At 50.1% G+C, this 22,687-nt stretch overlaps 1 protein-coding gene across 2 annotated transcripts in view; it reads left to right on the top strand.

Moving 5' to 3' along the window:
- LOC119373229 (plancitoxin-1) overlaps positions 1 to 22,687 on the top strand; it is a 55,270-nt gene that overhangs the window by 11,397 nt on the left and 21,186 nt on the right. For both annotated transcript variants that reach the window (XM_037643239.2, XM_037643238.2), the window contains exons 2-3: positions 2,386 to 2,575; positions 17,605 to 17,677. In XM_037643239.2, coding sequence (XP_037499167.1) covers positions 2,386 to 2,575; positions 17,605 to 17,677 — 263 coding nt within the window. The remainder of the gene's footprint in view (positions 1 to 2,385; positions 2,576 to 17,604; positions 17,678 to 22,687) is intronic.

The raw sequence follows: 22,687 nt of genomic DNA, 5'->3' as shown, positions 1-22,687 counted from the left end.
GCGGGACGCCTTCGCGCGTTCACGGCTCAAGGTACGAGCTCTGCCTCTCGCGTTCCTGAAGCGCTGTGTGGTAGTGTATACATGAGAAGTGTGTACTCGCGGACAACGTTTCTTGGCAATGAAGCGAAAGCTACAGAGCCACAATACATGTATCCTACCGCTAATGAGTGTAGTCCCATAATTGCGTCCGTATTTTCTGCGTGAGACATATAAGATACTCCTTCATTTTCAATGGCATGTAGACGGAACGCAGCACACACAAGCGAGATATTTGTATTTCTTTTACTTTATACGTTGTCACTTTGCGTTTTTGCGTGCGTGAAAAAGCCGCGCCTTTTACCCGTACCTTAGACGCTAAGCAGCGTTTGTGTCGAAATGCAACGCTAGCCATCACTTTCCACGGCGTTACGAGACGCGCGCCAGAGCGGACTACTTCACGTAGCAGTACATGTGCAGACGCTCCGCCCCCGTAGCTTTCCCTTCATTGCCAAGACAAGTTGTCTGCGAGTATAGGTTACCCCAGAGCCGTGTATACGGCTCTGGGTTACCCAATTATTGTAGAGCGCACACCTTGCCGTTTCTGATCGAATGACGACGCTCTCCGTGAGCGTATATCGAGCACTATTGATCATTTCCTTGTTGATGCCATCCTGGCGCGGGTTTCACTGTACGCTGTGTCCGGGTTTATGTTAAGAACTTCAGCTAGCACAAAGGTTTAATCTTGATCATTGACGTTAGTGGTCGGTATGGAGATGTGCCACCAGGCGTCAACGTAGATGCGTCCACATCAAGCGGGGCTACAGCCCCCAAACACTAACAGACATTGTGTAAGCTCTCATTTATCGATGTAGAATGAACATTGTACTTTTGTAAAGACACGTTTCAGATACGTGTTACACCGATTCCTATGACGGAGCGATAAACCATGTTCTTTTAGGGGCGAAGCTCCTTATAGCGGCACCCGTTCGTCCCTCGTAGCGTAGTATGTAACCAGTCTTACGCTTTGACCTGCAAGGTGGTGCCGGTGGGAGATTTTTCCTGTGCGTTGTTGAACAATAAAAAAATCGCAGCGTTAGCTAAAAGCCGACTTCTTCTGTCTCTCATTCCCATTAGCAGCCATTCTTTACCTCCAAGGTAGTGCCTGGTGAGATTTCTCCTGTGCGTGATTAAACAATAAAAATTTTGTTCAAAACGCCGTTGATTGATGAAATAAACCAACAAAAGACGCCAGATGTTTTGTAAAAGCAAAACGAAAGAACGCCAGATGTTTCTAAAGCAAAACGAAAAGACGCCAGCTGCCTAACGAAAGACGCCAGATGTTTTCTAAGCAATGGTTTTCTAAACAATGAAAATTCACAGCGTACATGTAAAATTAAAGTGCGCTGCAAGTCGTCATAACTCATCGAACCTTTAGTATAAACGCGCCCGATCTCACGTCGGTGATGATGTACTGGGCAGAATTCACGGAAGATTCACGGTTTACCGATGAACCTCCGCAGCTTTGCCCACTCATCATCATTCACTCCGTGGATATGCTGTGATTTTTTTTATTCTTGGAGAACCCACGAATGACTAGAGGGCAGTTTACTGTTTGTTTTAAATTGTATGAAATAAATTAGATGTACGTAACAAGGCTAAAATTGATGTAATCTCACATTATATTGTATGAAGAATGAGAGCTTTCATTGAGCTATTTCATTTGTACAACAGTTTTTTTTTTCATAATAATGAGACAATCAGGCGAGAAGACAATGACAGGAGCAGGCACGAAGTTAAGTTGATGATCGCTGCGTAAAGTTCAGGTATCGTTGGACTCCGTAATATAAAAAGCAGCGGCTACAGTACCGCGGTATCCATCTAAGCAAGATGTTACATTTTGACACGTTTAAACGTCTCAAATTGTTTTTGACGTACCGATCAGAAACTCTGTCTCTACCGTAACATCACATATGAGTTTATTCCCATCTTCTTAAAGAAATGTCGTTCTAACATCTTATTTCTGTTAACGTTTTAAGCTGTTTAACGAGATTCGCGAGCAATACGAAAAACAATATCACCGAGCAAGGAAACTGTGCTTCTGACTGACTATTTTTTAAGCCTGCAGAGACCAATAGGTTAGAATGATGTAATGATTTAAAATCATAGGAGAAGTGCACTGAGGTAACAAATTTTGCATGGTGATAGAAAAAAAAGAGCCCTTGGTTGTGGACTGTGGCACATGGTTTTTATAGGTTCGCAGCATGAGCAACGTCCTTGATGACCTGGCCAGTTCGGGACGCTATTCCTACTAGTGCATGATTAAAGTTTCTGTGATTACAGGATTTCGTAGCTGACAGCTCGTGCCTAAGTAATTTCTCCAGGTCAACATTAAAATATTTTTTACAGGTTTGTTGTGTACAAGATACCAAAAACCAAGCCTGATTCCCGTAGTTTTATGCGACCCCTGGGTGGTGAAATGGCGTATTATGATAGCCAATCAAAAACACCAAGATGGACCCTCTTGCCTGATGATATAAACAACAAAACCAATAATCCAATAAAAAATACTCTGGCGCCCATATATGAGAAGCAATCAGTAAGTCGCTTGCACTTTCGGATCTTAATTCATTAAAAAACTTTCACACAATGTAAAATATCAAACGGAAGCCCCTCGAACAGGAATTATCCAGGACACGCCTAATGCTGCGCGCGTCTGGCGTGCTTTTGCTGCCGTTGCGGATGCTTTCAAGGTGATTTAGCGTGTGCGCATGCATTTAGTGTAATATATATATATATATATATATATATATATATATATATATATATATATATATATATATATATATATATATATATATATATATATTGTCATGCGCGCTTCTTTTGGTATGTTTGTGTAACTGGTCCGTTGCACGTGTGATCGCTCTCTTGCGCGGGTCGCACCAGAATGTCTGGGAACATTCCAGATTGTAGATCATTTTGTCAAGATTGCGCACATGACGCGAATAGTCAAGGTTATTCCAGATCCTGCGCAACCACCAGTGATAAGGCTAGAAAGTTCGATGCTTGATGTGTAAAAGACGGCGCGTCCCAGCCACGATCAGTTTTGTGGCGCTAACTACACTGGCCCAGCCGAGCCAGATTCGCGTGGTTCCTCAAGAGCCGTGCTGCGCATGCGCCAGGATCAGTGATGTCACACAGCTGGCGCATCGGAGTCGGCACCTCCTGCGCACTCCGCCGCTGCCGCGCGCGACTCGCTGCCGCCGGTCTGCGCTTTCTAGAGGGGTGACGTCGTAGCCGAGGTAGACGTACTGGCGCCGGCGCGCGCGCAGCTATTCGCCTTCGCTGTGCAGTCGCCGTCTGACCCTGAGCTGGAGCCGCTTGATAGCGCCTCTGACTGGCGTTTGCCAGTGTGGTTTAGCCATGGAGAAGGACAGCGCAAATGCTGCTCAACGGCGCAGAAGAGCGGAGAAGCTCAACTCATCGCATTCCGAAGTAGCTCCCTGGCAAAATAAATATACATGTGCCACATAATATGTATACCATGTGTGTGTCATTGGAGCAGCAGTAACCATGATAATCAAGCTAATCCAAGACAATCAGGAAAACTAAAAACAATCAGCTGCACCTTTCTTAATCCTGGAATAGCCGAACTAAGACACTGCAACATTTTTTTCGACGGCCGACGCCCTGTCGCCGCTATCAGTGTACAGCGTGTATTGCTGTAATTTGAGTTTTCATTTCCCGGTCAAAGTTCGGCCAAATAAAGAGTTTCATCTTGAACACGCCGACTGCTGTCTTCGTCGACGTCACGACCCCGTGACATCTGGTGGAAGTGCTGCTCGTTCATGTTCCGGACGCCGCGTCAAGCGGTGAACCCAGCCCCATTCGCGGCGAGGACACCGACACCATCAGCGACAGTCGAGCCAGCCACAGACTGAAAAGACTACTCCCCCCTCAATACGGACCCCTACCGGACAAACCAAGAGCCGCGATAATGATGCAGCCGCCCAGGGAGCCGCCGACATTCCATGGCTCACCATGTGAAGACCCCGAGACCTGGCTGGCGACGTTTGAAAGGGTCTCGACATTTAACAACTGGAACTCCGACGACAAGCTGCGCCACGTGTACTTTTATCTGGAAGGCGCAGCAAGGACCTGTTACGAGAATCGGGAGTCCGCACTCCGTACCTGGTACCTCTTTCGCGGCACTTTTTTGGCGACTCCACGGGCGCCGTCCGAAAGGAAAGGGCCGCGGCCTTGTTGGAGACACGGGCGCAACACAGCCGAACGAAAACGTGGCGATCTTCACGGAAGAAATGAACCGACTGTTCCGCCATGCTGACCCTGACAGGCCCGAGGAGAAGAAAGTTCGCTTCCTCATGCGAGGAGTCCAGCAGGAGCTGTTCGCGGGACTGTTGAGAAACCCGCCCAAAACAATCCAAGAATTCCTTTCGGAGGCAACAACCATCGCGAAGACGCTCGAGATGCGCACCTGGCAGTACAATCGCCGCGCATTTCAAGACAGCGCAGCTGTTCATGACATCGGCTCCGACGACTTGCGCGAAACGGTCCGAGACATCGTGCGAGAGGAGCTGCGAAAGCTCGCACCTTTTGCACACCCCGAAGTGACATCGATTGCTGACGTTGTACGCGAGGAAATCGAACAGTCACTGGGTGTTCCTCAGCCGGCACCGCCGCAGCTGCAAGCAATGAGCTATGCTGCTGCAGCCCGACGCAACGCCCCCCCCCTCCTCGCCCACGTCAAGACGCCGCGCCGCCCCAGCAGTTCCGCCGCCACCACCGACGTCATAGCGCCCGCCAGCCGGCCAGCGATACACGCCAAGGAAGAACAACGTTTCGCGCCCCCGACCACCGCCCACTCTGCTACCATTGCGGAGAAGCTGGCCACACCTACCGCCGCTGCCAGTACCGATAGATTCGACTGCGTGGGTTCGCCATTGACGCGCCGCGTCCACAGTGGGGTAAAAGACCACGCGACATCGCCGACTACCTCGCAGGAACGCAGTGGATGCCCCGACAACCTTCCCGTTCGCCGTCGCCAGGCCGCTATGTCTCACGGCAGCGCCGCCAGTACACTGGCCCAACTCGAGGCCGGTCGCCTAGCCCGTATCCGGAAAACTAAGGGCAGCAACCGATGGAGGTGCGGTTGCTGTACGACGTAATACCGAAGATCCTCCGCCGCCGACGACGACACCGTGACGAAATATCAAGAACACGACTCAAACCACACTTAGCCGCGACGACGAAACCTCGCTGCCTGAAGAAGACCTGTCGAAGCGACGTAGAAGCAGCGGGACAAGCCGACCTAGCCGTGACCCGACGCCACGCCTTAACCGCAACGCAAGCCGACGGATTAGCGACCTCGACGTACTATTTGACGGCCACAACGTCACCACTCTCGTTGAAACTGGAGCCGACAATTCCGTCCACAGTATACCATTCGCCACAAGGTTGAAGAAAGCTAGGACTGCTTGGCAAGGCCCCGAAATCCGGACCGCTGGGGGCCATCTAATAACTCCGGCTGGAGTCTGCACCGCAAGAGTCACCATGAATAACCGGACTTATCATGCGAGCTTTGTAATATTACAGCATTGCTCCAGGGATGTGATACTTAGGATGGACTTCCTAAGCCACCACGGCGTCGTCATCGATCTGAGGTCTGAGTCAATAATACTAACCTCAGAAAAAGCGCGGCCGCCACACACGACGCCAAGGAACCCCGCATTGAATGTGATAGAAGAGCATGTCACCATTCCACCTCTCTCCAGCATCATCATTTCCGTCGGCACCGAAGAACCCGCAGACCTTGAAGGCGTCGTCGAGGACGATCAGCACCTGCTTCTGAACCGTCAGATTTGCGTCGCAAGAGGCATAGCCGAGCTGCGTGATGGCAAAGCAAAGGTAGTGTTGACAAACTTCAGCCACGAATATAAGCGCCTCAACATTAGTACGACGGTCGCCTACATCCACGAATTCGTGGACGCCAGCAATGATTTCGCCCTCATCGATGCTACCGAACCTGCTTCGACGGATCGAGGAACCCAACCAGATTTCGACGTCAACCCGAGCCTCCCTAAGCACAAGCAAGACAAGCTGAAAGCCCTGCTCCTACAATTCAAGGACTGCTCGTGGTCGTCAAGAATTCGACAGACCCCAGTCGCGAAACATCGCATTGTAATAGAAGAAAGTGCCCGACCAATCCGTCAGCGCCCGTACCGTGTTTCGACGCGAGAACGCGAGGCCGTCAGGAAACAGGTCGATGAAATGCAACACGACGACATCATCCAGTCGTCCAAGAGTCCGTGGGCGTCACCTGCGGTGTTAGAGAGGAAGAAGGATGGAACCCTACGTTTTTGCATCGACCATCGTCGCCTGAACAAGGTCACGAAGAAGGACTTGTACCCTCTCCCACGAATAGACGACGCCCTAGATCGACTCCACAACGCGGAGTACTTTTCGTCGATGAACCTCAAGACCGGCTACTGGCAAATCGAAGTTGACGAGACAGACCGAGAAAAGACTGCCTTCATAACACCGGACGGCCTGTTCGAGTTCAAGGTCATGCCCTTCGGTCTTTGCTCGGCACCTGCGACTTTCCAACGTGTCATGGATACAGTAGTGGCTGTCTTGAAGTGGCAGACTCGCCTCGTGTACTTGGACGACGTCGTTGTGTTTGCCTCAAACTTCGACGAACACCTACGGCGGCTTGAAGCTGTACTTCAAGCAATCAAGAGCTCCGGACTCACCCTGAAGCCAGAAAAATGTCGCTTCGCGTACGAAGAGCTCTTGTTCTTGGGACACATGAAAAGCAAGTCCGGAGTATGCTCTGACCCGCAGAAGACATACGCCATCGCTACATTCCCTCGCCACCTGCCAACAAGGAGGCCGTGCGTCAATTTCTCGGCCCCTGTGCGCCTATTACAGGCGGTTCCTCAAAAACTTTGCCTGCATCGCCGAGCCACTTACTAACTTTACCAGGATCGACGTCGGGTTCAAGTGGGAAACGCCGCAGGAGGAAGCATTTCAAGAACTAAAACGACGCCTGCAGAGGCCTCCGTTACTCGCGCATTTTGACGAATACGCCCAAACAGAAGTACACACCGACGCAAGCAGTGTAGGACTCGGCGCCGTTCTTGTGCAGAGGACTGACGGTACGGAAAGGGTAATCAGCTATGCTAGCCGGTCGCTATCGAAGGCGGAAGCCAACTATTCTACAACAGAAAAGGAGTGCCTTGCCATTATCTGGGCGACAGCAAAGTTTCACCCCTACCTCTATGGCAGGCCCTTCAAATGTGAGCGATCACCACGCCCTGTGTTGGCTAGTTAACTTGAAGGACTCTTAAGGTCGTCTCGCACGATGGAGCTTGAGACTTCAAGAATTCGATATTACCGTCGTTTACACGTCCGGAAGAAAACACTCTAACTTCTACCGTAGGCGTATTCGTCAAAATGCGCGAGTAACGGAGGCCTCTGCAGGCGTCGTTTTAGTTCTTGAAATGCTTCCTCCTGCGGCGTTTCCCACTTGAACCCGACGTCGATCCTGGTAAAGTTAGTAAGTGGCTCGGCGATGCAGGCAAAGTTTTTGAGGAACCGCCTGTAATAGGCGCACAGGGGCCGAGTTCTTGTGCAGAGGACTGACGGTACGGAAAGGGTAATCAGCTATGCTAGCCGGTCGCTATCGAAGGCGGAAGCCAACTATTCTACAACAGAAAAGGAGTGCCTTGCCATTATCTGGGCGACAGCAAAGTTTCACCCCTACCTCTATGGCAGGCCCTTCATATGTGAGCGATCACCACGCCCTGTGTTGGCTAGTTAACTTGAAGGACTCTTAAGGTCGTCTCGCACGATGGAGCTTGAGACTTCAAGAATTCGATATTACCGTCGTTTACACGTCCGGAAGAAAACACTCTAACGCCGACTGCCTGTATCGTGCCCGCGTGGACCTGTCGCCACAAGACGACCAGGATGATGACTGCTTCTTGGGAACCATAAGTGCCGACGACTTCGCTGAACAACAGTGATCCAACCTGGAACTCAGAGGCCTTATGGAATACCTCGAGGGCAAGACCGCCGTCGTTCCGAAAGTGTTCAAGCGAGCACTGGCGTCGTTTTTCTTACGCAGCGGCCTTCCCCAAAAGAGCTTCTCACCACTTCGAGCTAAGCACCTTCTCGTGGTGCCGTCTGCATTGCGACCAGAAGTTCCAGGCCCTGCACGACGACCCCACGGCAGGACACCTGGGATTTTCCCGCACGCTTGCAAGAATACAGGAAAAGTACTACTGGCCGCGCCTTCTCACCGACGTCGCTCCTTACGTAAAGACTTGCCGAGATTGTCAGAGACGGAAGACACCGCCGACTAGGCCAGCCGGACTTCTGCAGCCAATCGAGCCCCCTCGCCGGCCGTTCCAGCAAATCGGGATGGACTTTCTTGGGCCGTTCCCGACGTCGACTTCCGGAAACAAATGGATGATCGTAGCTACCGACTACCTCACACGCTACGCCAGAAAAGGGCTCTGCCCAAAGGCAGTGCCTTTGAGGTAGCCAAGTTCTTCGTTGAGAACATTGTCCTTCGTCATGGCGCCCCAGAGGTCCTCATCACAGACAGGGGTACGGCATTTACTGCTGACCTAACTCGGGCGATATTGAAATACAGCCAAATAAGCCACCGCTGAGCTACAGCGTACCACCCACAGACCAATGGCCTCACGGAGCGGCTAAACAAGACCATCGCCGACATGCTGGTCATGTACATAGACGTCGAACACAAGACGTGGGATGCCATACTTCCGTACGTGACCTTCGCATACAACACGGCCGTGCAAGAAACGACGCAAATGACGCCGTACAACTTGGTCTTCGGAAGGAGCCCGGCAACGACGATCGACGCCATGTTACCGAACGTCTCCAACAAAGAAAACTTCGACGTCACCGTCTACCTTGAGCGCGCCGAAGAAGCCCGACAACTCGCCCGTCTGCGCATCCAGAGCCAGCAAAAGACCGACAGCCGTCGCTACAACCTTCGACGCCGCCACGTGGAATACCAGCCTGGCGACCATATCTGGGTCTGGACGCCAATACGCCGACGTGCACTTAACGAGAAGCTTCTTCGACGATCTTTCGGACCGTACAGTGTACTTCGACGTCTCGGCAAATTCGACTACGAGGTTATCCCCGAAGGCATGACGAGCTCTCAGCGCGACGGGCACGCCCCGAGGTCGTGCATATGGTACGCCTGAAGCCTTTCTGTGCGCGTTAAGGAACCTGTGAACTCCACCTTTTGCTTGCTTTATTATGTTTATTTTGTATTGCATGCATGTTTTCAATTCTATGTTCCGTTTTAAACATCGGCGCAATGCTTTTTCAGAGGGGGGCAATGCCACGCGCGCATTTTTTGCTATGTTTGTGTAACTGGTCTGTTGCACGTGTGATCGCCGTTCTGCGCGGGCCGCGCCAGAATGCCTGGGAACATTCCAGATTGTAGTAGATCATTTTGTCAAGATTGCGCACAAGACTCGAATAGTCAAGATTATCCCAGAGCTTGCGCAACCACCAGTAGTAAGGCTAGAATGTTCGATGCATGATGTATAAAAGACGGCGCGTCCCAGCCATGGTCAGTTTTTCGACGGCCGACGCCCTGTTCGCCGCTATCAGTGCACAGCGTGTATTGCTGTAGTTTGAGTTTTCATTTCCCGGCCACAAGTTTGGCCAAATAAAGAGTTTCATCTTGAACACGCCGACTGCTGTCTTCGTCGACCTCACGACCCCGTGACAATATAGATAGATAGATAGATAGATAGATAGATAGATAGATAGATAGATAGATAGATAGATAGATAGATAGATAGATAGATAGATAGATAGATAGATAGATAGATAGATAGATGTATGCGTGTGTGTGTGTGTGTGTGTGTGTGTGTGTGTGTGTGTGTGTGTGTGTGTGTGTGTGTGTGTGTGTGTGTGTGCGCTGTACTGAACGTGAATGACAGGCACTGCGCTGTCAGGGACGAGGAAGACCGCCGTCTTCCTCGTCCCTGCGGTTGACGCTCTCGGTTGACGCTCTCTGGCTGCGGTTGACGCTCTCGCTGGACCTGCTTTTCAAAGAGCTTTCTCCGAAGAAACATCTGGCCCTGCTTGAAGCCCAGTGCCCCCATTTTAAAGTGGTGGAGGTGCTCAGGTCCCCTTCATACTGGAACTTCGCAATCGGACGCTAGCATCACCTTTCGCCACGACTGCACCTGGCCATTCGCAAGCCGCCGAACCAACGACAGTCTTCTCTAGTGGCGTGCCCCGGAAACGCAACCCGCCTGTATTTCGCGGCACCGACGAGTACGCCGTAGAGGATTCGATCGTCGATCGTAGAGGTTTGCGCTTGTAACAAATGGCAAGACTACGACAAGCTTACAAACGTGCGTTTTACAGCGGAGGCTGTTAACAGATCACAACGGCAGCGGGGTAATTGTCTGCCGCCACCGCCGGTGTCCGTAACCACTATCGCGCAAAATAAGAAAAAAAAAATGAAACGAGAATAAAATTTCTAGGCATCAACCTGGGCGACAGATACCACCGGTGGTGCGCGTTATTCCTTGCTTCCACCCACCACCTACCTAACCATTGGTAAGCAGCCACTCTGTGCTCTCGGCCACGGCTCTGGTGACAGTGATGGTGTTTGGGGCCCTCATATACATTACAGCGAAAGCTGTTATGAGATGACAACAAGTGCCGATTTTGGCGCCGTAGTTGTCCGCTGCCGCCGCCGCTGCCCGTACCCGCTCTCGTGCGAAATAAGAAAAGCTGAAGATAGAAACAAATTCTACTAAAGAATGGGATTTGGAGCCGGGCTCCGCCGCATGGCAGTCAAGTATTCTACCACAGGGCCACACTGGTGCTTGAAACGTCTTGCAAAAATGCCCTCTACAGGTCTCATGTCGCGCCAGCAATCGTGTTAACATATGTGCTATAGCGTCGTAGAAGGGTAAAATAACAACCAGGCGCCACACAATGTGAATTGCGCAACGAGTGACCGGGTCGTTCAATGCTTCCAACCCATTACAAAAGGTTCAGCCATAATTCTTCATCGTAATCAGCCACAGCCCAACAAAGTGTACATAATGACTTACAGATGGGTAGTGGGTACCTCGCTTATCCGCAGAATGACGAATAATGGCATTGTGGGTGCTTCCCCACTACATGAAAGTTACCATTACTTATGACGTAGTGGGTACCTTGCATGTGTGCTTGTATTAGTTGCCCCAAGAGAGTCGATTACGGGCTCTTGAAAGGCCGCTCTTCCAGCTTTCGCTGTCACTGTGCTGCGTGTTCCGCGCAGACCTGGCGACTTTTTACATCGCCGATGTGGCAGCTTCTGGTTTAAAAACCATGAGGCTTAAATCACCAACTAGCCTACCTTTATGGCAACCCCCACCGAAGTCTTCGGTCATCCCGTCGTTCGCCAGCTTTGCGCAGAACAGCGTCTGCGTAGTGGAGCCCGGCGCAGGAACGAGACGTTTAAGAGTTATATCGAAGATGTCTGTCCCTCTGCAAGCCCGTCGACTTATGTCTCCCCGATATGCACAGAAGGAAACATTTCATTAAAGGAGTCGACGACGATGCATTTCAGACGCTTTTCGCTAGGAACCCTCAGACTGTCGCCGACGTGATACAACTTTGCCAGTCATACGACGAGCTGCGAAGGCAGCACGTCTCGATGCGCCGTGCCGCCGGAGATGCAGCAGAACTTTTCGACCTTGTCAACGACGCTGCTGCTCATCACAACGTCTTACTACGACAGATGAAGCAGTACCTTGTCGCCAATGCACCTGAGCCAGTAACATCATTAGACTCACGTTTAATGACCTGAGCGATGCAAAAAATGCCGTCCACGTAGCGAAATAAAGCCTTAGAAGCTGGTATAAACGAGGAGAGGGCTCGACTTCCAGTCGCTTCCATCGTCAAATTATAGGCGGCCACTGATGTAGAGGAACCATAGCCGTTCCGTGGACCTGTTTGTATAACTTCTTTTGGAAAGTAAAGTACGTATATTTTGCATCCTTCACAGAGAAGCGGATCCGTCGTTCACTTCACATCTGAACAGCACACGAAGTCACGGGGGACGGAGAAGTGGAAAGCAAGCTCCTATTCCTTAATATGCCTATTGAAAATAAAGGGCCCACTTTGTCGTTTGAAGTGTTCACAAAGCCAATCCACACAGGGCGTTACTTGCATGTTGCCATGCAACCGGCTTCTCACAAAACGGTGATGGTTTCTAACCGTCTACGACGCGCACAGATAATGCGCGCAAGGAAAGAAGAATCCGCAGCCGACGTACACTGTATGCGGCGGGATTTGGCAGCGGGTTGTTATGCCAATTCTTTCTTGACCGCTGTCGACAAATGGCACGCCCGCAATTACGCTGCGCTGCATCTGGTCAAAAGCGCGCGGGAATACCGTATATCCCTTCCATAAGCGAAGGCCGACGCATTGTTCTGCGTTTCTGCAACGTCCAAGTGCACATGTTCCTGACCAACAACTGCAACAACCACTCGTCAATGTTAAGGACAGGTTACCCAAAGAGAACTGGCCCGGTGTTGTGTACGTTGTCCCGAGCGCGGATTATGACTACATCTGTTTTGGCGAAGCTGGTCACTCTGAAAAGCGTCTTAAGCAGCACAATTATGACGTGAAGAAAGGAAATGTTAGATCCACTGCTTTGGCCGCGCATGCTCAGGAGAACACGCAATCTACTGGGGGAATGCACGTGTTCTCGCTAGAGAAAAAGGACTGTCACGATGTCTTTATCTTGAGTCGCTCTTGATCGGGCGCACGTAAGAGAAATGGTGGCACTCTACATTCGGTACGAGCTGCCTGCGTGATATATTCAAGCATATTTAAAGCAAACTGCTCGGACACATGTTTGGAATCGACATATTTGCACAGCGCTAAGTGAAGGAGGACGTATTAAAGAACACAACCACAGGCGCTGCTACGTTGTGTTGGACACAATGCAGCGCCTGTGTTGTGTCCTTTCATACGTCCTCGTCCACTCAGCGCTGCCCAAATATGTCGATTCTAAATCACCAACTAGCCCATGCTGCCGTTCTATCAAGTCACATGTTTTTATTCACTTGTGAACAAAGCTCACGTCTGGGAACCGAAAAGTCCTTATTTGTGTGTGTAATGTACGTATTTTTGCATCATTCACAGAGAAGCGATTAAGTCGTTCACTTCACACCTCACACTGCGTCGACCGAGTTACCCTTAGGTCGGCGCAGTTTCCATTGTTTTGCATCTTCACCATGTATTATCCCGACCGGACGGGCTTCTGACAAACTTTAATCTATATCTTTAGGTCTATACGTTTGTGCAAAACCGTCGAAGTCGTTTCAGGGTCCCTTTAAGGAGAATGTGTGAGTAGCCTACAGCACATACTAACGGCTTCAAATGGAACGTGAACAGCGACGAGCCTTAGTAGTGCTGCCGTGGTATAGTGCGCGCCCTCCAGTCATCACCACTGACAGGTGCGCCTATCCGGTTTGGCAGCCCTGCACATACGCGCGCCTGTCCATGGTGATGACTGGACGGCGCGCACTCTACCACAGCGAATGCTTGACGCTTTTCGCGTTTCGTTTGAACCCGATGGTACAGTCGGAATTGCACTTGTTCGTCCCTTGAGTCAATTTAGCCGCCGGGTCTTTTTTCTTTTCTTTTTGCTTGAATGGGCAGGGATCACAGGTGCTATGCAGGATGGCCCGAGCTTGTCGTGAACACTAGTTAGCTCCGAGCTTGCACTACGGCGGTCATGACAGGAAAACAGTGCGGAGCGCGCAAAACTGCGTTGAGAAAAACGGCTATAAGTATGCGTATGGCGTCACAAACGCATGTGCGGCATTTGCGGCGGTGTTCAAAGGAACAACGCTTAAGAACGCGTCAGCGCCGCCACTCAGTAACCATTTCAACAATGCAGGAACGTCAACTTGATTGTCGCACTATCGCTTTGTAAACTGAACATTGCGCTTCCCACAGGCGTGTCCGTGTGTGTTTTTCCTCTTTCAGGCAAATTCTTTCGTTCCACCTGGAGCATAAAAATCTCCACTATCCAAGGCAAAAAGGACGCACACGAAGCACTGTCGTGCATCTCGTTTCGCTTCTATCGAAAATTACAGATAAATAAATGGACAGGGTACTGTTAGTATTTAAATACACGCTTGAACATATTTCTGCAGTTGGGAATCGGTAGAAACAATTTCTCCACAAACAAGCAAAGTAGTAACATTTCTCTCTGCAAATCTCACGAGTGCGCTCGCTTCATGGCGGTAACGCGATTGTGAGTCGACGTCGCGGGCGCGGTGAAATTGAATGCGAGGCATCGTAGTCGCTTCAAGAAATAAAATTTAGTTCTTCTTGGATGTGCGCATCATCGTCTGTGTGATTCAGCTCATAGCTGAATTGTGCCGCTCGCTGACGTTGCGGGGTGAGCACTGCGCCTCGGCAAAAGCAAACGCGGTGGACGGACACGATCCTTTCCGTGGGCGTCTGTCAATCAAACTGACTGACACGCGAACTCGGGTTCAAGCTCGTTCACTCTCAGAAGGCCCCAATCCATCTCGTGACTGTCATAGCGCCGGTGTGACTGTCAAACTTTTCATAAAGTGGACGCTAAGTAGCAGTTTCTTCCAATTTTTACGTAGTTCAACGTCAACTCAGTCTGCTCACCTGCTTCGGAGTGAAGATCGCGTCAGCTCGGTATGAAAATGCATAGTAATTATTAACTTGGGCCTAAATGGTAACGTGTTAATTAACATGGTATTGAATAGATTTGCCTTGTCAGCTTGGATTTTATTATCATGGCCTTAATTAGCTGAGGCCGAACTAGCCATGTTTATATAGCATTAAGCTAATTAGCATATTCTTAAATACTACGCTATTAACTAGGAAGGTCTTGATCGGCGTCGCCCTAATTAGCATGGTCTTAAATGGCATATTCTTAGCAAGGTGTGACTTTATAAGCTCGCTCTTAGCATGGCTTGCCTTCATTAGCTTGGACATAGCATGTATTGCTTTATTTAGCTAGACCTAGCGCCTAGATAATTAGCTAATCAGGCGGGCGCACTTGTTCGGGGAGCGAGCAAAAGATGAAGAGGACGAAGAGAGCGCGCGCTGGCCGACCAACGCGCTAGAAGATAGAGGCCGGTCATCATGATCATGATGATGATATATGTGGCCTCGGCGATTAGCTCCGGCCGCGCGCTGTTGAAAGGCCTTAGGCCAGAGCTAATCTCGGAGGCTAAGGTACTAAATATTCTAAAGAATATTCACTGCAGGCATTAAACGCTTGAAAATGAATTTATTCTAAAGAATATTCACTGCAGGCATTAAACGCTTGAAAATGAATTTAAAGAGCCCGCACCTGAAAAAACAAAAAAAAAAAACATGGCTGATTCCTCCGTCATAGGAATCGGTATAACACGAAAGTGAAACGTACCGCCACAGAAGTACTGCTTATTGTGTAGTGATATATGAGAGCTTGTACAATGTCTACTGGTGTTTGGCAGCTATAGCACCGTTTGACGTGGATGCACCCACGTTGACGCCTAGTGGCACATCTATCGCGACGTCTAACGCCCATGATCATAATTTAACTGTTGTGGTAGCTGAAGTTTTTAACACATACCTGGACGCAGCGTATCCGAAATCCCGCGCAAAGATGACATCAACAAGCACATAATAAACACTGGTACTCGGTATGTACTTCTTCAAAGCGTCGTCAATTAAGGAGTGGAACGGCACGGTGTGTTGTTCGAAATATTGTTGGTTCCAAGTAGCATATATATCCCAAAGCCGTTTTATAGAACCTACGTGAAATACGGTAATATTGTTACGGGGTTGGTTGCATACATACAAGAAGTATTTACAGGAAACAACAGTAAAAAGAGTAAACACAATCGCGCGCCAGTCAGCTTCTCCGGCTCTTCGTCTCACTTCACTTCATCTCTGCTTAACAATAGACGTCAGACTCTGCCCAGGCGGCGCTGCGAAAAACACCGCCACCAGCGCCCTCATCGTAGCCCTGGCACTAACTGGGTAGTGCAAAGAGAGCCGCCCGCAAGCGAATGTGCATAGGCCGCAATATAACCCTCCTCTTTCGTTGGTGTCGACGCGCGGTTTCCTGAAAATCAAGGACCTGGAAAGCTTCTTCCGCCAATCCACGCTTCAGAAACAAAGGAAGCTGATCAAAGCGAACTGCGAGTACAATGCAAAGTAAGTTTTAGTTATTCCCGCGCGCTGCAACTCGCAAGTACAAGCGAGCATCACACGACACCGAGTTCGAGGCAAGCCCTCCGACATCCGTTCTCTAGAGCCTAAATGCGTTAAAATCGGGTATATACGTATGCCACAGCGATAAAGTACCTACATACACGATCAATTTACTTAGCTATGCATCTTACGATCAGTGGTACAAAACTCGGTTCATCAGGGGCGAATGGCTCCGGCGATTTTCGCCTTTTCAGTTGCATTCTCCCTTAATTCATCTCTCGCTTCCTGTGCATTGGAGCGTTTTATTACGCATCCTCAAATGGTCTCTTGATGGTCGTCTTCCGTTTGTATGTACTGCAAATGGGGATTCGTGCGTGTCCACTTTCGCGGGGTACAACCAAAGGCAAAACCGTGGCCTCCGAGATAGCTACGGCAACCGCGGAGGACACGGGCGAAACAAACCTGAAGGGGGTCACGACCAACATTCTGCGATTTACTTGTATGACGCACGTGGTGTCAGCTAGTTAGAACCACTCTGAGCCTTCAAAACGTACATACGTCCGCGATGCTGTGTTGTGACGACCAACTCGTCGCGGTGTGCGTATCACGCGTCTGCCTCTAGCTGCTCACTTCGTGTTACACGACAAGCACCGCGGTGAGAGCCTCTGCTGAGCTTTATAGCCAAGGTTACCACGGTTTTGCATCAGGGCTACGCAAAACAACAGCAGAGCCACACATTCATGCCACCAGCTCTGGAGAACGCGGGTACTTCGCTTACCCAACACGCTCGCAACGGCCCGTATCCAGCGCTCTCGCCTTTCTTCGTACGACAACTATGGAAATCGGTAAAACTGAGCGTTGTTATTCAGTCTTTTACGTCCGTGGCAATTCACAACGCAACAGTGCGTCTTTTGCGGAGTTTCTTCGTAGCGTGCGGAGGGCTCTCGTCTGCTGCTGTTTTCGCCGTCGTTCAGGCGAGTGATCCAGCAAGCACTTCACGACGGCTCGGTGGCGCGTCCAACTAGCGGAGAGCAATTCACAGCTCTCGTTCTGAGTGCTAAATGCGCAAACACACGCGATATTAAGCTCAATCGTTGTTTCGCACTCGCTAGTTGCACCTGGTCCCATAGCAAACTGTGCGAGAGAGTCGGTCTATGCACTACTCAATACTTCTCCGACAGGTGGCGCCACGCATCTTGGAAACTCCAGAGTCTGACGTCTACATGAAGAGCAGGGACGAAATTGTAATATGTATACGTAACTAATCTGAAAGTGCAAAAACGTGATTTTCTAGTATAAGCGAGTAGTATTTCCGCACTGATGTGGTTATATTTTTTTTTACATTTTCAGAAGATAGCGTACCTGGCTTACAACGACCAGCTGCCACACAAATTCAATGGCACAAGAGGTGGACACACGAAGGGTACAAATTTCACTATTCTCAAAAAACAAATGTTCCACTATACAGTTCTTCCTAATCTTTAATGCGCTTGGCTGGGCGTTGTGCTTTTGTGCCCTACATTTTCCCGGCATATTTCGGTTAAATGAAAAATGTTTTCAAATGGTTTCTGCAACACTTCTCGAGGAAAGCAGCGTTTCTGATCAGGAGTTACGGCGCCTGTCAATATGGGAGCAAGATTATTCCTATGCATACAGCAGGGAGCTTTAATTTTAGCGTCAAAAAAGCCATAAATCGCGGACAAAATGGAGGAACAAGGGAGGCAGCAAGCGGGTCCTACTATTAGCAATCAGGCTCACGCCGGCGGACATCATGGAGGCGGCGGGCTGACTCGCACGTGGCCTGCCCACGGGGTCACGAGAGATGCATGGCGACGTAACGTTTGATGGTCACTTCGGCCCCCTTGCACCTCCCCAATGCGTGATTTTCAGCGCAATTGTGACACCGAAAGGAGAGGAAAAAAAACCTTTGTTTAGTGCAATAACTCATCATAACATAAACATGTTTCACCGAGACCTGTCTAGCTGGATGAAATAATTCTCAGTACTGGAATGGCACCAGCTACAGTTTCAGATAAACCGTATCGGTTTCAAGTAAACCGCCGTTGGATCATGGATGCAGTGGTTTGACGAGTTTGTATTACGTCGCGTTGTACGTCGGGGCATCCTTGGATTCCAGACTTTGTATGGATGGCGATAAGCTGATGCGTCGTCGGGGTTGGTCTGGAAACGGAATAGGAATAATTGGTAGCGAAGTATAATCCGCAATTCGGCGGACAATAACACATCCATCAGCAACTGTTTCTCGTACCCGCCACGGTTACGGCCAGTGTAATAACGCGATAGGGTTAAAGAGCTCGTTTCGCAGAAATGCTGGTGTCGGCGTCGGCGTCGTTTGTTCAGAGCGAAAAATCAGCGTTGTCCGTGAGCGAAATGTGGGGGTAGATGCAAATAAAGAAATAATAAAAAAACGTCAGTTCGAGTGGGACAGGGGATTCAAACCTGCGACCCCTCGCTCCGTGGAGCGATGCATTTAACCGCTCGGCCACCATGCATATATCCTCTAGCACAGGGGTCCTCAAACTTCCTGGCTTTGGGGAAACGCAATGCTATGGCTTTTTCCATAGTGCTGCGGAACCCCTAAATTTTTGTTGAGCATCAAGAAAATCACAAGCCAGGGGGGGAGGGGGGGAGGGGGGAGGTGATAACGCCTTTCAACGCGCGCAACCACAGTATTAACATTGCTCGCGTTGGTCTGTTCTCTTTTCTTTAATATCGAAAGCCATCGCCGTTGATTTAGCACTCCCGATAATGCATAAATTCCAATTACCCCCCGGATGCTGTAGGCACCGCGTAGCGTAAGCAATGCGTTCACGCAAACGAAGCGCCGGACGTACAGAGGGCTGTCTTATTTTTTTTGCAAAACAAAAACAAGGGAAACGGCCGTCGACCAATACACCGGCCGTAAAGTTAAGCGTGAATGCTCGTGTAGCCCACAGCCGGCTCAAAGTGACACCTCTTACGCTTAGCTCGTTGCGCATTTTGATTATAAAACCGACATAGAGCAGTGGCAAATCACCGTGTATCAAAACTGTGCCACATGACCGCCGACACGCCATGAGCCACCAGTTAAGCGCCAAAGTGCCCGTTTGAACTGGCTATAACGCTTACGAGCATGAATTACCAGCGCTCCGCGCGTTCTGCCAACACGGGTCCGCAAATCGTGCGAGCACTAGACGACGAGTCTTCAGTGCTGCTACCACGCGGGTCTCTCGCTATCCGCAGACACCTGATGTGCGGATGAGGCGTGCGATGACTTCGTTAAGTGCAAAATGCAATACAATTTTGCTTGTCTAAATAAATAAATGAGTTCTAATGGGGGTAAAACGGGAGCGGGTCGCGTTCGTTCTGGCCACTCGCAGACCCATAGGCTGCCCTTCACGGAACCCCTGGATTCTGCGGAACCCAGCTTGAGAACCCATGCGTGGCCCGTAGCCAGGAATTTTTTTCGGGGGTGGGGGCACTTGCTGAAAGCCTTGACTATTTGAGAGAAACGCCTATTTGCATTATTTATTTTCGGTAAAACACCATGTATCATAAAGGCCCGTAACCAGCCGCGGGGGGAGGGGGGGCGCCCCCCCCCCCCGCCTGGCTACGAGCGTGACCCATGCTCTGTCATGCTCACGGCGAGCTATTTATATATACGTTTACTGTTGGTGGTACGCACATACGCACATCTCGGAGGTGCGTGGCAGAGGCTTGACTATCGCACGCGAGATGGCCCAAAGGGCCCACGCGCGCGCTTTCCGTGTTTCGTCGCGCCGCGCACATTGGCTTTCCTTGCGGCACGGTTTAGCTGTCCACCGAGAAGCAAAGCGAGGCTACCGATTGAGAAGGCGATACAAGCACGGTTACGCTACCGCATTCTACTCTTGAAAGCGGAGCTCAAGCGTCCTTGAAATTTTTGCCGGCAATCCAACGACGTGTATTGGCTTGCGGACGGCGAGCACGCTGGGCGTCGTGGTGCCCAATCAGTCCCTGCGGTAGTTCGTGGTGTCCAATGGGTATTCACGTCCTTGTGAGACGCGGTGCATTGACGTCGAACCCTCGCACCTTGCTGTATGGTCATCAGCGATGAATGTGGCCGGCTTCTCTGCGGTGATAGCACCGTGCTACTCTCTCTCACAGAGCACGATGTTGGCACTCGGATTTACTTGACACTCAATCACCGCCTTCACCATTGCCGAGGTTTCCAATAAAATTCTGCTACTGCCTTGGGTTATCCAGTGTAAAGCTCTTGCTTCGCGCCGCGCATGAGGCAACGAACCATCTCCTCAGACATATCCGCTTTGAGGACAATGCGCTCGGACTTCTGGGGTCACAGCGGAGGCCGCAGTTTCGGAGATACCTTTCGATGATATCTACGGCATCTAGTAAGCAACTCTCTTGTCTTCCAGTGTTCGAAGCTATGGTCGAGAGCACGATGTCATCAGCGTACATAATGCTGCGTGACCTCGTCATAAGTGAGAAGTGGGGAACCTAGATCTGTGTTGGCCGCCTCACTGCGCGGGGCTGCTCGGAGGGTGAGTTCTCGAGCGGCCGCATGAGCGCGTTCATTACCCGACAGTGAGGAATGACCAGGAGTCCAGAGCAGATGTATAGCATTACATACGCCAACGACAGCGATACCAACCCCCACCAGCGCCCTTCACACGAGAGGAGGCTGTCGCACTTCGCCGACTGCAGACCCGAACTTTTCCAAATCTGCACTTCCTGCACAAATTATATCCAACTCGCTATACCAACGCCTGTCCAGGATGTGGCACCATCCCCAGAACATTTCACGTCACCGTAGAGTGCACCGCTGCCTACTTCCCTCCCCTCCCACCAATACCTCGGTCCACCCGTACCCCAAAGCAGTGGGAAGGCATCCTTCGCGAAGGCGCCCCCGAGGTCTGTCGGGCGCTCGTCCAGCGGGCCCGGGCTATCACAGAGGTTGTCATAGGAGTCCCGGAATAGGAACCCCCCGCCGTTTTCCTTCAACTTTAATAAAGGAATGTTTTCATCATCATCATCAGCGTACATCGCGTGCCGCAGATCTCATAGACTCAAACGAAATCATTACTAGGTGTACAATGAATACTAACCAATGCAGACAGTTATTCACAAATGAGAGAGCAGAAGTAATTACATAACCTTGAATTCAGCAAGGAGGGAGCATAAAACAAGTAATATTTGTAACAGTTTCATGGACAAAATGAACAGCAACCATGGTGGTGCCTATGACATTAAGTATTTTAAAATAATGACTTCTCTATGTTAACAAAGTGCCTTTATGTTAATGCTAACTTAAGATTACATTGTGCCTGAAACCAATTTCTCAAAGATGATGTTCCAAAGCGTACTGGCGCTGGCAGCTTCCAAAATGATGTACATTTTCGATGCGTCGTCTGTGTGCTACACTTTGTTGGCAGTAGCATTTTTACTGTCGTAAAGCGATAGAGTCCGAATTAATGTTCAGTGAACTTAAATAAGCATAAACAAGGAATGAGAGTAAAACAAATCATTTCTGGTTAAAGGGACACTAAAAGCAAATGTTACGATGACGTTGATTGCTGAATAGCGTTCCAGAAACCTCGTAGTGCTTTTTTCGTGCCTAGCCCTTTCGGCCCTGGCGTCGTCAATTGACGACATTGCACAAAAGTTCCCCTAGCACCTCGGGAACGAAACCAAAATTGCTAATTCTTGGGGTAGTAATTCTTTAATGATCTCCACTGCGATCAACATTACAAGTGTGGCATTCTTGTGGGGCTGGGATCCACAAAAAAGAAGAAGCTTGACTGTGGTCGTGGATGACGCCGAGGCGGTTACGCTGAGGCAGGTAAGCGCCATTTTCGGGTCGACGTACCGAAGCTGTTTCAATGAGTATCACACTGAAAAATAGACGTGGTTCACATTTTGTGTACTCTAGTGAGTAGCCGGAAAAAAAGAGGCCATCTTTCTCATTTCACAACCGCTGAGCCCTGATGACCTAATTTGATGCAATGTCTGTAAATCCATTAATACTTGCACCACTAGCTCAATTTTTCGTTTTTGGTCTTCTGAGATCCTAACTATTAAGAAAACACGCACAAAAAAGTCTCCGACCGAAATAAAAAATCCAGGGCTGGAAGGGCTAGGAAAAGCTTATTTTGAAACAGTCATATTTTAGTGATCCGCACAGCGTTAGCGCTCTTGAAATCGCCCGCCTGGAAAGGGCCTCCGGACGTAGCGTTTGCCTTGCTCAAAGTTGCCGCCTTTACCGCCACTGCCGGGCGGTAGCGGCAACGTTGTGCAAGGCAAACGCTACCCGGGCACAGTGGGCCCGGGCACGGAACCGCTCCACCACACTTACCTGGCCAGACCCCATGTCGGATCAAGGATGTGCGCCCCCCTCCCCCGAAAAATATTTCTGCCTACGCCACTACTGCCCGGC

This window comes from Rhipicephalus sanguineus, chromosome 11 (genome assembly GCF_013339695.2).
Source record: "Rhipicephalus sanguineus isolate Rsan-2018 chromosome 11, BIME_Rsan_1.4, whole genome shotgun sequence".
In the NCBI taxonomy this organism is placed as follows: domain Eukaryota; kingdom Metazoa; phylum Arthropoda; class Arachnida; order Ixodida; family Ixodidae; genus Rhipicephalus; species Rhipicephalus sanguineus.
Note: the sequence above shows the minus strand (reverse complement) of the source record. Positions and strands in the feature narration are given on the sequence as shown.